The following is a 17,485-nucleotide window of genomic DNA, read 5'->3' on the forward strand; positions in this document are numbered from 1 at the left end:
GAGATCTTGGAAATCCCGTGACTGGAGCTAATTTTTTAAATCCCACATTATAATAATAATCAATCTACAAAACTACTTAATATTAAAATGTAAATACATTTTAATTGTTCCCAATGTGTTATTTATGTAAATCTAGACTGTTTTGTTTTCATTATATTTCTGTAGTTTTTTTGCATGATTTTTTATTAATCATCTTTGTTGCACTATTTTTGGCAACACTGAAAAAGAGACTAGGAAGCATCGTTTTAAAAGAGGCATCTCTATTCCTCTTGTTATAAATCAATACTAGAATTTAAATGTAAGAATATAAAATTGACCATATGTCATAAATTTGTAAAATACAAATTCTGCTAGGGTTTGATAAATGCAAACACAGTTAATCTTAAAAAATAAAAAATAAAAGGTTATAGTGTTTTTTTAAAGATCTGTTTGTTTTTGGCTGTATAATAAAACTAAGTAACATGGATTAATTTTTTGTTATTCATATTGTTTTTTTACCAACTAAGAAAGACAACAAGCACAGCTTTAATTTTCTCAACCTTCGATGGCGATTATATTAGATTCAGAAGTTTTAATATACAAAATAGCAATTAAGGTATATTAAAAAGACACAATACAGTCAAGGACGTTATATTGATAGATTTTATCTCTTGAGAACTGCAGATAAAACCTATGGAAATAATTAATACAGATTAAATTGCAAGATGCTGGTGCTCTTTAGGGATGCTGCATAATAGATATTTTCTGTCCATCTATCTAACAATGATAATTCCATTTCTTTCCAAAACCTCCCAGGAGACAAGAAGAGTTCCTTATTAAATTTGGATATGTGAATGAATTAAATAAAAATTCAGATTTAAGGTCTACATTCAGCACATGGTTTTCTACAAGTCAATGTTCTCTCCAAGCATACAGAATACTAATGCATGCTTTGTGCAGGCTTGTCAAGTACTCTTCCAAGAGGTGTCAAACTATATTTTAGCTATAGTCAGTTAAATCCCACAAGACCCTATCTTGTCTTTATGTTGACAAATGAACAAGCATATGAAACCATGGATCTCAGCCTCTGTCAGCTTTTTGTCTGGATCACAACACCCTTTTCATACACAGCTGTTTTCTTTGACTTTTGTACATTAATTCTTCCTAAAGGGCATTCTTCACTTCTTTCAAAAGACAATTCTGGTACCCATTTCTGGTGATGAATATGTGGTAAGATTGAACAGAAAAATATTGCTTTTCAGCATGCAAAAAAGATTACCACTGTTTACCACTGTTTACCACTGTATTAACAGTATCACAAAATTCTTCAGAAAGAATTATAAGAAAACAATATGTTTTTTTCCTAATTCTATGACTACAATAAATAATTTGAGTTGTATAAGAGTACCTTGAATGCCAAAATATACCTTTTGATTGTGGCATGTGATACAACATCATCAAGAAAAGGACATAAGAAATGCTACAAACAAGAAAAAGCAACTTGATCCATCTAGAAAAAAAACATTAGACATGGTATTTCCTATGAGTATACGGTGAATTTCTCATCCAAAAAAATCAATTTTGTATTGAAACATGCTGTACATCATAAATGGAAATAAATGAAGCAATAAGATTAAGTGCAAGCATACACCCACAAACAGCTACTGGTAAAAAAAAATATACAGTACAACAGATTTCAGATTTCTCAGAATTATTGTCGGAAATGTTTTATTTTGAAGGCCATTCTACTAAACATGGCCTCCCTAATAATTTTCCGTAATTTCCAATTTCTAATTATTTCTGTACCAGGGATCAGCAATGTAGAGCACACATCCTATGAGTGACTTGCAAAATGATTTTGAATGGCATGTGCAATAGAAGTCTAAATAATATTGAAGAATCATGGAATCTGGAAAAAAATAGAATTATTAAATTCTGTACAATCTCAAAATTATACCACCAATTAATAGATTTTTTACATAGAAATTAAAAATAATTAATTTCATGTACTATATTATTTTCAGCAGGCCCAGCCTATCTTAATTCACGGGTAAGCTTGTGATTTGTGCCCACTGATCAAATGAATAAATAATAGGTTTATTCCATACTGAAGAGAGAAGAAAGAAAACACAATGTTTCTGCTGTGGAGCCTTCTTTGAGTGTAAGAAATAGGATAAGATAGGGCAGTCAGCAAAGATAATTGTAAGGGATCCCATTGATGAGGTATGAGGATCCTATGCAGACGAAGGAGAGGGAAGATAGTGAAACAAGCATAGAATCCAAATCATTAGGTGAGTTCGTGGTCGAAAGGCAAAAGGAAGTTCAGAAACCAAACAATTCACAGACAGGCATACAATCCAAAACACTAGGCAAGTCCGTGGTCAAAAGGCAAATGGAGGTTCAGTAGCCAGTAGAAGTATCGCAAGAGGGGTTCAAACAAAGGCGAGGTAAGAGCTCTCCCGGAGAGGAATCAATACCGAGCAGTGGAAAGCGAGTAAAGACTGTTTAAATAGCGTTGCCTACCACACGGTAGAGTGTGTGCTGATGGATTAACACGTGCGGCAGCGCTTGTTATTATTAACCCGCTGCTGGCAATGGTTAGCTCTTTTGTGGGTTGATCTCTGCTGGCTGGTGGTTGTGACAATAATATAGCATGTGAAAACAAAATCCAGGAGAGAGGAGGAGGCGGGAGCAGGGGAGATCAAGTGGTGCGAGGTCTAGAGAGGTGAGGAGAGGTGTGAAACAAAACCTACAAAAATTAATAGCGAGAATTAGAAGAAAACAAGTGTGAGAGAAGGGAGAAGGTGTGAACCAAGTTTCAGGATAATTTTAATTTCTGATGTCTTTCTGCTATAGGAGTTAAGAAACCCTACTTTGAGAACACAGACAGAGAGATCAGTGTGATCATGGCCATAAAAGGTGAAATGAGAAACTATAGGCTTAGAGAAATTTTTCATCTTCATAGCCCTAACATGTTCTCTGAAGCAGTCTCTGAGTCTCCTTCCTGTTTCCCCAATGTACATGGACATTTACTGCAAGACATACAGTAAATAAGGTTGCTGGAGGTACAAGATGTCATCTGAGTGATCTGGAATTGTCCTGAGGGGCCTTAAATGAGTGTAGTGTTAGGTACAGTATGTACTTGCAGGTGATCCAGCGAGCTCTGTTGCAGGGGAAAGTGCCTGGAGTGGACGATTGCTGAAGGCAGTCGAGGGAGCTGTGAACAAGAAGGTAATGCAGTTTAGGTGGTTGGCGATATGAGATGATAGGGGGGTCAGGAAATATGTCCCCAAAGGAAGGAACATCCTGTATGATAGGAAAGTTGTCTTTAACGGTCCTGGGGATAGAGAGAGTGTTAGGGTGGTTGGGAAGCACCAAGGGAATGCAGTTGTTAGGCCAGGAGTTCCTGATCGAGTTGATGGTCCGAGGGCTGATTTTGGCTTGGGTGAGGGCCCTGTCAATAACGCGGGTGGAGTATCCTCTGTTGATGAAAAAAGAGTGCATTTTGAGTGCTTGGTTCAGGAAATCGATGTCATCACTGCACAGTCGTCGTACCAGACAAAAACTGTGAAAAGAGGAGAGAGTTTTCAGTATGTTTGGGATGAAATGAGCTGTACAGAATATACCTTTGTGAATCTGTGGGTTTGTAATAGACCGAAGTAGAGAGTTGGGGATGGTTAATGGATAGGTTTATGTCTAGAAACAGAAGGAGGAAGATATGTAAACTGTATGCTTGAGGGATGGGTGGAAATTGGTGAAGTGATGCAGAAAGTGCTCTAGCTGGTCTTTAGAGCATGTGGCGGCCATCATCTATGTATTGCTTGGAGAGGTCCGGGACAAAGCCAGTGTAGGAAGCAAAGAAGCGTTGTTTTACCCAGATGACAAAAATATTGGCATAGCTGGGTCCCATTCTGGTGTCCATGGCAACTCCACTAACCCCCCTCCAACCCGATCAAATTAATTATACTTAAGTGGGGAGTCAAACATTTCGCACAAAATGGTGAATCCTAAGAGATCAAAAATAGATGTTTACTCATTTCATCCTTCTAGCAGAGATGAATACAAATGTATACAACATGAATAATAGTTGCTTGTGCTCTATGATGTGAGAGTAAAAATCATGCTGTAGAGGGAAGTTTCAGAAATTGCATAATGTGTTGTAAAACACTGAAAGCCATTTACAGATGGTGAATATATAAAAAGATACTTATCAGTTTTTTTATGCTTTGTTCAATGGTTAATCTAATAAAAAAATAATTTCCAGAACATAATACTTACCTGTGTGTGTCAGATCAATGGAATAAGCAAAACGGTGGATAACATAAACAACATAAACAACAGGTTTAAGGAATGTTAAGGGTGGTGTTAATGAATGATATACAGTACTGTATAGAGCCATACTTCATGAGTTTAAAGATATAAATACACTGTGATTAGAAGTTCTTGCAAGATATTTTGACATAGTCTGCCAAAGCCTTATTATTCCTCAAGAAATTCGTTGTATATAGAATTCTAGATCTGAGCCTTAAAACGTGATGACTGCAGTGGTAAAGTGTAGTAGTATATTTTCTTGTTGCTTGATTGCCCTTACACAAATTTTAACAACTTAGCAAGAGACTGAAGAACAGGACTAGGTACCACCACAAGGCAAGGGTGAACAACTGGAAATATTAATCTGTCAAGAGAAGACATGCCAAGCACATGGAGTGAAAAAGGCTTCAGCCACTTAAAATCTTTCCATGGCAAAGAATATTATTACATACATGACAAAGTACATCTAAATGGGACTGGAGATGGGCAGTGGTTTTCTTGGTGCAAGAATCCAGAGAAATTCCAAAACATTTTAATTAGAATAGAATTTCCAGAAAACAGATCATGCACGAATGATCTTGCATTAAGAAGTAAAACAGGATAAGATAGATACGAAATTAGTAAAATTAAATGGCAACAGTTTACTTTTTTAATTTCAGTGTAAAACACCACAGTGTGGGGTATCATAAATTGGATTATTGATAGGTGGGTCAGGGTAAAACAAACACCAAGTAGCTATGTTACGACCCCAAGTATCTAGGGGTAAAGGGGTGTAACATTTAGGATAATTCTTTTGGAAGCAGGTGGGTTTTGGTGAGGGACTAGGAAGTGTGATAAGGGTAAGGAACTAGAGTGGTGCCAAAGAAAAGAAAATAAACAAAATGGAGCTGGCTAGGACAGTGAGGGAAAGCTAATCTGACTACAAAAGAAAACCCAAAACACACGGTCTTCGGCATCTTCAACACCCTAGCTAACCTGCACTGACTACTCAAAACCATACAAGACAAACGACACTCACCTGTACTAAACTAGTGTACTAATACAAAATCAACTAAGTGTGTAAGTGTACCCAAGAACCTAAACTAACCTTATATACAAAAGTTCACACAAAAACACAAGTGAACCAGGAATACAAATAAGGGAAAACAAGAGTAATCAACAGGAGCAGGGTACAAAAGAACATAAAAGTTGAACATGTAACACTGGGGCAAGGTAATGGCAAAACAAGGATGAACACACAAACAAACGAAAGTACAAAAAAAACTAACAAAAAAACCCAACAAAACAACAAAGCCGAAGCTATACGAAAAAACACACACACAAAGCAAAACAAACCAACAAACGAAGCCAAAACAATAACCAGAAGCGAAGCGAAGCAAAGCGAAGCGAAGCGATAACCAAAACCAAACAGGAGCAAAGTCAAACGAAAGGCCTTTTCTTCCTGAAAGCCTCCATGTTATATAGTGAATAAAATGAGTTCTGATTGGCTGAGGGCTGATTGATGATGACATCATATTGAAACAGTGGTGTGATGGTTGACCAATGGGGAAGGGAGAACAATCAAGGGTCAGCAGTGTGGACATAACAGAAAAAACACACACAGAACACACACTGGGATGTAACAAGCTATAAGATATTAACCAAGTGTATTTGTTTTACAATGTGTAATATCATAAAAACAAACAACAAAACAAAAAACCTAGCTCTTCTTCTCACTATCAAACAGAGCAGCAAAACTGCTTAACAGTTTTCCAATATAGTCTCTTTCTCAAAAGACTCTTCACCAAACTCTTTCATAAAGTAAGTTCCTCAGTTGTTTACTCCTTCTGGTACAGCTTGCATAGCAGAAGACCTGCCCTCTATCATCAAACAGCAGATGATGACTCCAAAAGCGATTAGCTTCTGACTTTTTAAATTGTTACTAAACCAATTGTCTTCCAGCAACTGATCAGGTGACTGTGGGCAGTTGCTCATTCCCCACACCCTTCTGGGGAATATGGTACAGACAAGCATCTCCATTTTGTCTGGAGTCACTGCCCTCGCACTTTCAGATTTTACATGTAGTAGAGAAAAAATCAATCCTAAAAGCAAGTAAATAAGAAATAAAAAAACAATAAATAAGGCCATTTAAAAAAATGGAATGTATTTTACAATAGAGATCAAAATACATAATAAAAAAGTTATTTCAATACTACAAGGGCAAAAAATTATATCAAGAATGAAGTAAAATATACAGTTTCTGGGGAAAAAAATGTGAAACATGAGACAATGAAAGGGAAATGACTGATGCACTAAAATGAGTATTGCACTCAGGTGTTCACTAAGAAAGAAATCAACAACATGGCAGCAGAAGGACAAAGTTCTGTATTGGATAGTTTTAGAATAGAAGATACAGTAGTGTTTTAAGTATTTAGAATCATTAAAGATTAATAAATCCCTGTGGCCTGATGGTGTCTTACTAATTGTTCTCAAGAAATCAAGAGATGTTATTCAGAAGCAATTGTCACAGCTCTTTTAACAATAGCTTAAGACAGGAGTATTGTCCAAGTTTTGTCCAAGTACTACTGCTAATGTAGTACATGTCCATAAAAACAAAGAGATAATTAAATCAAATAACACATACCATAAAGACTGGCTTTTTTATATAAGATTGTAGAAATAAGTATCAAACTGGAAATTAACATACTTTATATGAACATTATAATCCTAGGTGACAGTTACAGTAACATGGAGTTAAAATGGTAAATCTTTCATAACCATCTTGTTAATTCTTCAAGTAAGCAACAATGATAATGGCACACACATGGCATAAAATATGATGTGTTTCGATTTTTAAAAGATTTTTGATTTAATTAATATTAAAGTTTAATTCTCAAACTGCACGAGGCAGGGAAACACAAGTGTTTGGATTAAGAATTGGAAATTAAAAAAACAGGGAGTTACAAAAATAAATTGTGAATACTCATATTTTGTTGATGTACTAAATGGAGTATGTAATAGGACCACTGCTGTTCTTGATTTACATCAATGATATGGATTCTGGTATACTTAGCGAATGAGTCAAGTTCACATCTGATACCATGTACTGTAGGAGGATTAGCCAATTAATTTTGTAGAAGCAGCAAATGAAATTAAGAAATATTTAGATAAAATTCAAAACTGGACAAACACCTGGCAGATAACATCTTAGATTTTCCAGAGACCTATGTCTAGACCACCCAAAAAACCCTAGACTGTTACCAAGTATTCAACTGTTAAATAACACCCACAGTGGCCAAAAGAGGAGATAAGCTACCTTCTAAACTAAATAAAACACAACCTGTGTTAAATTTCTCCCTCTGCAAACCCAAATGCCACAAAATAAATGGGAATCTCTCTCACTATTCCAGAATGTACTCACTAACCAGGAGAGGACATTTTTAATTGAGGAACACTTTACACAGGAAATCCAAGTTCTCTAACAGCAAGCTCTCTTAGCTTCAATATGGTCTTCCTAGTTGATCTTGAGCAGGGAACTCTCACCTGACCTATGTTCTGTCTTCTACTCTCCTGTGGTCTGTTCTCCCCTCTCTCCTCATGTTCTCTTATCTTTTTTTCAGTGCATCTGCTTTATCCTATACTTTTGATGCTCTTAATCATTTACCCAGAATTTAATTAACTATGATAAACCAGAAGACTCTTTTGATCAATTTTTCTCATCTCCAACACAACTAAGTAAAAAGCCCTTGGTGTTTGAAGCTCTAAGAAGCGGAAATGTTGACAATAACTAGTCATTATCCATTGTCTCTAGGTTCTTTGAGACACTTCCATAGTCACTTACAGCTTTAAAAATAAAGAAAATAATTCTTAGATTCTTCAAGAATTCTTAGATGTTTTCAAAAAGAAGGTAAGTGAATAAAACGTTTCTCCATGTGTTCTTTTGTTTCTACAGGCATAAGAAAATGCCTCTAAGAGAAATATAAATCATTGATGCATATCAGCACCTACAGTAATTTTATTGTGTTAAGATTTAAGATCAATGGGAAACTGAGATCTAAGTAGAGGGAATTAAATGTTTCTAGTTCTCACCATCCAGGCAGTCACAAAATCTCCCATCCAGGTTCCTACTGCTGCTAATTTCATGAAACTTTCATTTCTGATGCCCATGTACTCTGTCACAATGTGTGGACTGCAAAGAGAGAAAGAAAGACAGTCAGCACTGGTAAATGTCATAATGTCCACTGGCAGAAAACTATTGATTTCAACCCACTGCTGTGGACATGGAGTGGTTATTTTATAGTCTTTCATATTATGGGTAACAATTATACATCCTTGTTGTCTTCAGAAAGATCAGTTCTTACAAGCAAATTTATTTTAATGCACATGAAGTTAAAGGATTTTCTATTGTTTGTTCTTAGCATCACATTCCACGTACCTGTAATATGTGAAATTGTTAGCACCTCCATGATTGGAGGGCATTACCATCTAGTACACCCTCAAAATGCTTACCTACCCTTATTTCTGACTGAACAGATATAGTATGTGAACAGTCTATCATGATCTACTGTATATCTTTTGTCTGGCAAGCTGATAGTGTCCTATGGAACCTTATTAGCGCCGCTAAAGAAATATCTCATTTATACGAGATAGTATTGCATTTTTACGAGAAATGTATCTCATTTATATGAGAAAAGTCTTGTGTTTATACAAGAAACATATTCTGTTTTTACAAGAAAATTGTTGCATTTATACAAGAAAAGTATCTTGTATATACAGAAAAAGTATTGCATTTAAAAGCAACAGTTAATTTGTGAACAATGTTGCTTACAATATTACTACTGTGTATTGCATTGTACTGTATAGGCAATAATATTATCCCTTGCAAAGTAGCATTGACTTTAACAACAGCAGAACATCGTCACCCTCCTCTTTTTCTCTTTATATATCATATATCTCACTTTCTTTCATATAAACCATCTTCATGGCGATAATAAGCTTCCATTGTCCTGGCCACTTCAAGCTCACCATACTCCAGAGGCACCCTGGCCTAACAGTAGCAGGATTGTAGTACTCAATTTAAGCCACTTTTGGCTAAGACACTAGGGATATTTTAGTGTTCCTTGGAAATGGAGAAGTGGTGTAGGGTGGCATGGCACAAATGGATAGGAACAACAAACAATCCTTACAAACAGACTATCTTTGCTCTTTTGTAACTGTTTTTGATCAGCTTTTCTAGTGCAAGAAACAGTATTTTTTCCATGTGTGAACAAATTATTATGCCTAAACTTCACTGGCCCTAGGCTTTAAGTGTTTTTTTTTCACTTGGCCATGTCAGCAATTGTGAAAATGCTTTTTCTGCAAAAAAATATTGTTAAGCAGCTGCATTAAGGGTAGATTATAAATCATACACCATCAATATTATATTCATTAGATTATTTTGACAGAGCTTCATTAATGGAATTGTGAGGTGTCTAGTGACTGATCACTTCAGTTCATCCAAAAATAACCTCCTTGATTAGAATAAGGATTTATGTCCGCATTAACTCAGTTAGATGTTCAGTATCTTGGACCTTGTCCAGCTTCCAAAGAGGTCCCACAGGGAGTCATTTGCTCTCTGCAAAATTATAATCAATATTTCTTGAAACTCAAACTGCGGCACAGTAAATTCGCTAGATAATTCATATCAGAGGAAAACATCCCTCTTCAGAAAGTGTTGGATAATTAGTTAGGGAAATTTGGTGTTATGAAGGGACTTTAATATCTGCAGAAAATGTAAAAATGTAGGTATATCTTTAGAGAATTTTTTCGAATCATGATTAAAGGCAAAAGTTTTTCGACTTATTCATGTTTGTTGAAATTTTAATTACCTTCAGAGAAGATGACCTAATCAGACAGATGAGGGAGGTTGTACATCAGGACATGAAAAATCAATACCAAATGGTTAGTGCATGGTTTAAGTCAACGAAAAAATGATTTGTTTTTTCAAACGTATTTTCAGAACCTTTATGTGTTGCTTGTTGATAATTTAAACGGATATTCTATTGGTCCAACATATAAATATGGCTAATATTGTATCATTTAACTTTTATTTTAAGTACTGAATTTATATAAGAAACCATCTACTTAAAATATGCAAAACATTTACAGCTGAAAGAAAAATCCATCAAAAAGATTTTTTTTAAATTCTTTGTTCTAATGTTTGATTGAAAAGTAAATTGTTCCATATTTTATGTTTTACATTGTTAAGTTCTCAAGATCCTACTCTGGCTTTGTCTCTACAGGAAATAATGGTGGCTGAGTATGTGATTCCCAGCCAATCACATACAGACCCAGATTGATGAGAAAGATACTAAAATCATTTCAGGATTGTTCTCAGAAAGATACTGTCAATTCATTAAAAAGATAAAAGAAAAATGGTAGAATCACATCAAATTTTAAATTGTTTACTTCCATCATCCAATTGTCTATTTACCAGTTGTTTATTATTAAAACAGTATTTAAATGTTTATTTAATGACTTTCCTGCAACATTTTTTCTGTATTTTTTACTGTTAGCTTTTTTCATGACTGACTAATTTAACAATAAAATACTACCAGTAATTATAACATTGTTGTATAATGACAATTTAAATGAAACAGACACAATCCATAATTAATGTTAATAAATTACAAAAGAAATTTGGGAAATATTCAGACACAACAGTAATAAATAAATAAAATCTTGCTATTCAGATTGGCAATTATACATGCTTATTTCTGCAGTAAGACTAGTGCTATCAAAAGAGTTACAAACACAATGAAAAACGTTGTGTTTTCTTTCTTCTCTTTTTCAGCATGGAATAAACTTATTACTTGTTCCTTTGCAGCCTATGCATGCTGATGCAGCTACCCATCTGAACTATTAGATGTGTATGCCTTCCAAGGTTTACATTTGGGTAGTCCATTGAGAAGCATCCCTACAAACTGGGTCATACAGGACCATCAAGGAAAGTTTAGACAAAAAGGGATGAAGAAGTACGAAGGGAGAGGAGAGACTAGGGAATTGTCTTGACTTCCCAAAAGGGGATTAAGGTGTTACAAATCTCAGAGCTGATTCGGGGCTTCAGGTCACCATAGCTGTCCACGGAAGGGACTATCCACCTGTGCTATGGACAGTAGGTCTACTGGTTAAAAGAGCCATGGCAGCACTCCCAAGAACAGTTTGTCAGAAAAGGACTAGCTCCTGGAAGGCAGCATAGGGAAACAAAGCCCTGTTTCAGTACAAAACCTGAGAAGACTCCCCATGAGAAGAAATGGTGTTAATGTGGGAAAAACAAAAAAACAGTGGAGGTCATGGTGTCCCTGAAAGCCAAATGTCCGGTTTTGGACTTAGAGTGGCACGACACCTTTGGCACTGGAGATATTTGGGAAATTTTGTACTCTAAAGCAGTAAAGCACCAGGACTATGTAAGAAAAATTTAGTTGCAGGTGAATTTGAACTCCTAACAAAATGTGTGTAGCTGGGGCCCTGCATGATGCGTATAGTAGGTACTATAGCTTTTGGAAGCGCACACTACGGTGCTCATGTCTGCAGAAGAGCTAAGATTTTCCTATAGCCATGAACGTGAGTCACAACACCATGCACAATACATCATCCTGCTCCTTTGTCTTTGACATGGCAATATTCTAGCCATACAATACATCTAATGTAACAGAAAATCTTATGCTGCAATACATCTGTTCATGTAACAGAAAATCATATGCTGCAAGTAGCATACATTATTTCCACATTTTACGTGATTGCCTGAGAGTACATCATTAATAGAATAAAATTCATTACCAGCACTACCTGCACTTTTTACGTAATTCAGAAATATAATACCAGATATAATATGAGAGAAGATATTGCTCAAATATTATATTAATAAGTGCAGTTAAATGTATGCTTTATTGTATTACTGATGTTTGGTTTATTCTGAAATCCTGCTTAAAATATATATGTGTTGTATAAGCATTTCTCACAATATCTTTAAACATAATCATATCAAACACATTTTTATAATGGCAACACAACAGATGTATTTGTGTATATTTTATATGCATTTTATGTTTTTTGAGGGGATTTGCATACATGTATTTGTAACTATAACTTACTAACTTACTAACCTAGCACTGCTCTTCTGCCAAATACATTTTCCCATTTATGTTAGCTGATTATGGTCTGAACAACAATCCTCAATGGCTATAAATGACAGCCTGACAATTTGGCTATAACCTGTAATTAACAGGAGCTATACGTGTTCATATTCTAAAGTGTTTCCTCTTGACCTACTAAATATTTTTAACCTTTAAATATTGATGTGCTGCTGTATCCTCTTGGGGGATTGCTGTATGTTTTCTATTGTTCCACACACTAATGCATCTTTCTGATTCACAGACATGACAGGTTTATAAATCAGGTTCTTCTGAATCTCTGATTGCCAATTACATCCTCCTGCCACTCTACAGCTGTATTCAATACCCAGTTACTAATACATCATTTATTAGTCGGAAGACAGACAAAGCAGTTCTCAATTCACCTGACTCTTAAGAGATGACAATACAGCTGTGACCATTTTCATTTTTTTAAGTTTTATTTGTTGCTTATGCTAGCAGAGTACCAACTGCATAAACACCATGTCACTGATGACACGTAATAAGAGAAAACAATACAGCTGTGACTCATTACTGCCAGTTTTAATGAACTGTTTGGAATGCCTTCAGCAGGTCTAGTGTGTTAACTCTTACTTCCTGCTGAGGCACTTTTGATTTTACCGCATTCATCATCTCCCCTGGAGCCCATCTACTCTGGTCCTGATGGACATCATATGGTGCTTCATCTTGCGGCCACCAGCTGCTGTAGAATAAACACCTGCACAAGGTCCCCACAGATTATACACTTCATCTGTATGACAACTACAGTCACCATATGTGGTTGGCTCTGATTAACAGTGTTACACATACAGTAGCAAAGCACTTTACCTTCAGAATCTACAAATAACTACAGTATATGTCTTACATGCATCTGATAAGGCCTGTATCTTAAAATCTTCAGTTTGGATTGAACCCTTTTTGTTTTGTCATTGTTCAGGTAATACACTCTGAATTAATTATCATAACTACAGTATTTATCAATAGAAAGGGGAAATAATTAACTAACAAGACATAGATTAAACACAATTACACCAATTGTACATAAATGTAGTATCTATTTATTGCAGAATAGTGTAAAATGGTAGATGCTTAACTGCTGTTTAATTTTTTTAAATCTTAGAGATCAGGTCACGGAGTAATTATCATGAAATGAAAGGACAGAAATATCTAAAATATTCCTAGAACATTACAAAAAAAAAATTCTGGAGCTCAAAAGTAGTCTGATGGTGTCATAGTGTCACAAACTTGTAATCTTTATGTTAGGAGCTTTAAAGTCATACAGAAACTTCCTGTGCACTACCTTTCTTCTTATTTTTTATTTTTATCAGCACAATGAAAAAATAAAGAGGGATAAATTCCAGTATCCAGAGAGCTGTAATTGATTTAACAACAAAGTACTCTTGTTTAATGACATGGTCACAATCCTTCTTTTAACAAATGTACTCTATGGAAATTAAATATGTATCTATCCTTTTTAAAAATAAGGGTCAACATTATATTTGTAATGTTACTAATATGCATTTTCAAGAAACATGTATTAATGACAGTTAGGCAGTTTTATGAGATAAGGTATGCCTTACTTAAAATGACAATAATGATAAAAGTTCAGTACTGTAGGTCAAAAAACATGAAATGTCATTGTGTAAATTGCAAAGGCGGTGGTTAATTCTACAATGAAACATCAGAAGTAAAATACACAATTATTTGGTGGTGGAGCCTTCTTCAGGCTTGTGTACAGATGCAGCCATTCAAAATGCGCGGTAAAAACCCGCGGTACGGTAACCTACCCACAAGCCACCGCGGGGCACCGGAGCATACCGCAGGGCAAGTGATTGGCTGGCCAAAATGACCGACAGGGGCACTCGTGGTGCATTGGTTGGTAGTGCAAAGATTGAATCATTTAATGTCTTTACTGTGCACATTTTAATCCGCTTAGTTTTGAATATTTATATGGATTTTACCACTAAAGGGAAATTTTAGTAGCTGAGCATAAAAAGAAGAGGAGCATAACGCATCTGAAGGTCATAAACGATATTAATTTAAAACATTACTGTATGTATGTAAACTGTACTGTGTATGGCTGGTCTTGGTAGTTTAAAGAAAAAATACACACCAGTCTTCCATTTCTCCCTAAACATTTTAAGCATGAAAGTTTTATGAAACGGTACCCAAATATGCGATTGCTGTATAGAATGAATTTTAATTTAAAAAAAATATTTAACACGAACATTAAGCTGTTTACATCTTCCGCCTGAGAACAGTCACCCGTTGCTACCCAACGCAGAATGGTGATTGGCTGACACTATCTGACACCCCTCTGATTGGAGAAAAAAGACGTGCTGGTTTGCTATACCAGGAAGAGAATTTCTTTCAATTCTAAACGTGTATTTTAAAAGTTTAAGAAGTAAAAACCTTACAGCGTACACAGATTTCTAAACTGATCAGGATCGTTATCTTTGTCTTATGCATAATAATGTTCACCGCTCTGTCCAGCAAATTAATAATAAACTTTATTTTATATAGCGTTTTAAACGAATAAGTAATTAGATTGCTCATAAACCTAATCACTTGCTTTTTCTTTTTATTTAGGCTCAGATTACAACTATAGATCGAATTATTAATAACCATAATAACAACCAACCAAGAAAAACAACCATATAAACATAATGGTGGTGCTGGACCTTCCAGTTTTATTTATTTATTTTTTAATCGCGTAACATAAACATATTACCGTATGCAAACTGTACTGTATACAATATGTACATGTATATTTAATGTCTTAACTGTGCCCGTTTAAGTATTGAATATTCATATCTAATTTTACCACTGAAGGGAAATCTTAACATAAACATACAGTATATGGCTGGTCTCGGTACTTTAAAGAAAAAAATACACACCGGTATTCCATTTCTCCCTAAACATTGTAAGCTTCGAAGTCTTTAACTAACGTGATACCGGAGTCAACAAGCATACTTTTAGAATTTGATTAAAAGGGAATATAATATGGAATCGCGTATCTCAAGAAATTAATAACGATATAATTATATTCATGTTGCAAAAGAACTGCAACGGACATAAAAACTCCCTTGCATGGTTTCATTACGACCAGAATCGGTCTTGAGATATTTTTAACTTGATTTACAGTATTTGAGAGGTATGTCTTAACACCGATACTACAGTGCTTAAGTACTGCTCACGTATATGTTTCTAGGTTTATATTATGCATTTCATACGGTCAAATTACTTTTGAGCAATAAGAAGCGAGAAACGGTATGCGTTTTACTTTCGTTTTGTGCTGGGACCCGTGGATTGATTAGAGATATCAAGTACATACAAGTCATTTTTTAAATGTTGTAGTTCGTCTTGAAAAAATGTTACGAGTACATCATCTATCAACAATTACACAGGTTCTGTTTCCATATTGCGGATTTTGGTTACGTAATATTATTTTCTAGATTTCACGTTGTGAATATGATGGGATGTCTGATGGGATGTTTCTAAAAATCCACCCTCTGTAAAACGTCTTCTCTAGTTGTCCTGCATATGTATTCGCTAATGAAGCTGTGTGTTCTGAGCCTAGATCTCTACATTTCTGTATGAACCAGCTTAGAGGGCTAAAGACAGCTTGTGTTTAAATTGAGTGTAAGGCAATTTATGCTTCTAAAGTCATGGTCAGCATTTATCTTTGTACTGTGTTGTAAACTTGTTCTGTGCCAAGTCACATTATTTTATAGCGTTTTTAAAGCGTTATCAAATACGGTGTTACTGTAGTTTACTGAGTCCCATGTCACATGGTCTGTGATTGAAACCTGTAAAACCGGTTTAATTCGTCACAGCCAGCACTCTTCAGGTGTGAGGGTCTTCTGCTCAGAATGAAACGCTAAAATGTTTGTGTATATTCTAATGGTAGTGGGGGCGGGGTGTGTGGGAATAAGTTTGGTTGAAACATTTTCTCTGAAAGCATTTTCTTCTTGTAACCGATCTTGTTACAGCATGTTACAGTTTACTATTATTAACCATATTAATTTTAAGTGCTTAATGTAAAATCTTGTAAAAATATATTTTCATTGTTCAAATATACATTAAGTCTGACTATCATATAATAAGTTAAATACAAAACTAAAGAAAAAATAGGGTTAAATATAATTCAAAATATTTTGCTAACAATGTTAACTGTTTATGAATAATAAAATGTATTAACTAAGGAGTAGGATGGCACAGTTGTTAGTATGTTTTTTGTTTTTTTTTAACCCAATCTCCGGGAAACCATTAGTACGATGGTGAATCGGAGATTCTCAACCCTTGCTGCGTACGACTGGAAAAGAATTCGTGATCGGATCAACGAAATGCTTCGTAGGAGGAGGCAGTCTTTTCCTCTTGTCTAACAGTCTGTCCACAAACAAAACATTCCTGTTAGACAAGAGGAATTGAAAAAAAAACAATGTTGTCAATGAAAACCGGTGTGTGTGTCTCTCCCTGCTGGATGTCCCTCTCACAAACTGCTGAATGAATAAAATAATTTTATTGAAAACGAGTTTGCGATTGTCTGGTCTTTAAATTCTGTAGATACGCGATTCCATATTATATTCCCTTTTAATCAAATTCTAAAAGTATGCTTGTTGACTCCGGTATCGCGTTAGTTAAAGACTTCGATGCTTAAAATGTTTAGGGAGAAATGGAATACTGGTGTGTATGTTTTCTTTAAAGTACCGAGACCAGCCATATACTGTATGTTTAAGTTCCAAAATTAATATCGTTTATGGGCTTCACACGCGTTGCAGTATGCTCAGGCACTAAGTAAAAGGAGATGCTTCGTATTGCTTGACTAATTTTAAAAACTAAGTTATAAATATAAAAATTGCAGGCGCTGCTCTGGTGCGTCGGCTCCTACACAGTGCCTGTCTGCCGTAAGCGTTACAATATACATACAGTACCCAACACTGCTTGTACCCATCTGTCATGTAAATAAAACACCTTGAATTGAATTGAATTGAGGGGAGAAGGGGGGGATACTAAAGCCAATACTGGCTCAATGGGCTTTGACG

General features: G+C 35.3%; 1 protein-coding gene across 2 annotated transcripts in view; it reads right to left on the reverse strand.

Annotated features, from left to right (window-relative positions):
* Positions 1-17,485, reverse strand: part of tmem117 (transmembrane protein 117) — a 374,724-nt gene that overhangs the window by 37,916 nt on the left and 319,323 nt on the right. For both annotated transcript variants that reach the window (XM_088644793.1, XM_088644794.1), the window contains one exon: positions 8,359-8,458. In XM_088644793.1, the coding sequence (XP_088500919.1) occupies positions 8,359-8,458 (100 nt within the window). The remainder of the gene's footprint in view (positions 1-8,358; positions 8,459-17,485) is intronic.

Source organism: Lepisosteus platostomus, chromosome 9, assembly GCF_059453375.1.
Source record: "Lepisosteus platostomus isolate fLepPlt1 chromosome 9, fLepPlt1.hap1, whole genome shotgun sequence".
Lineage (NCBI taxonomy): Eukaryota > Metazoa > Chordata > Actinopteri > Semionotiformes > Lepisosteidae > Lepisosteus > Lepisosteus platostomus.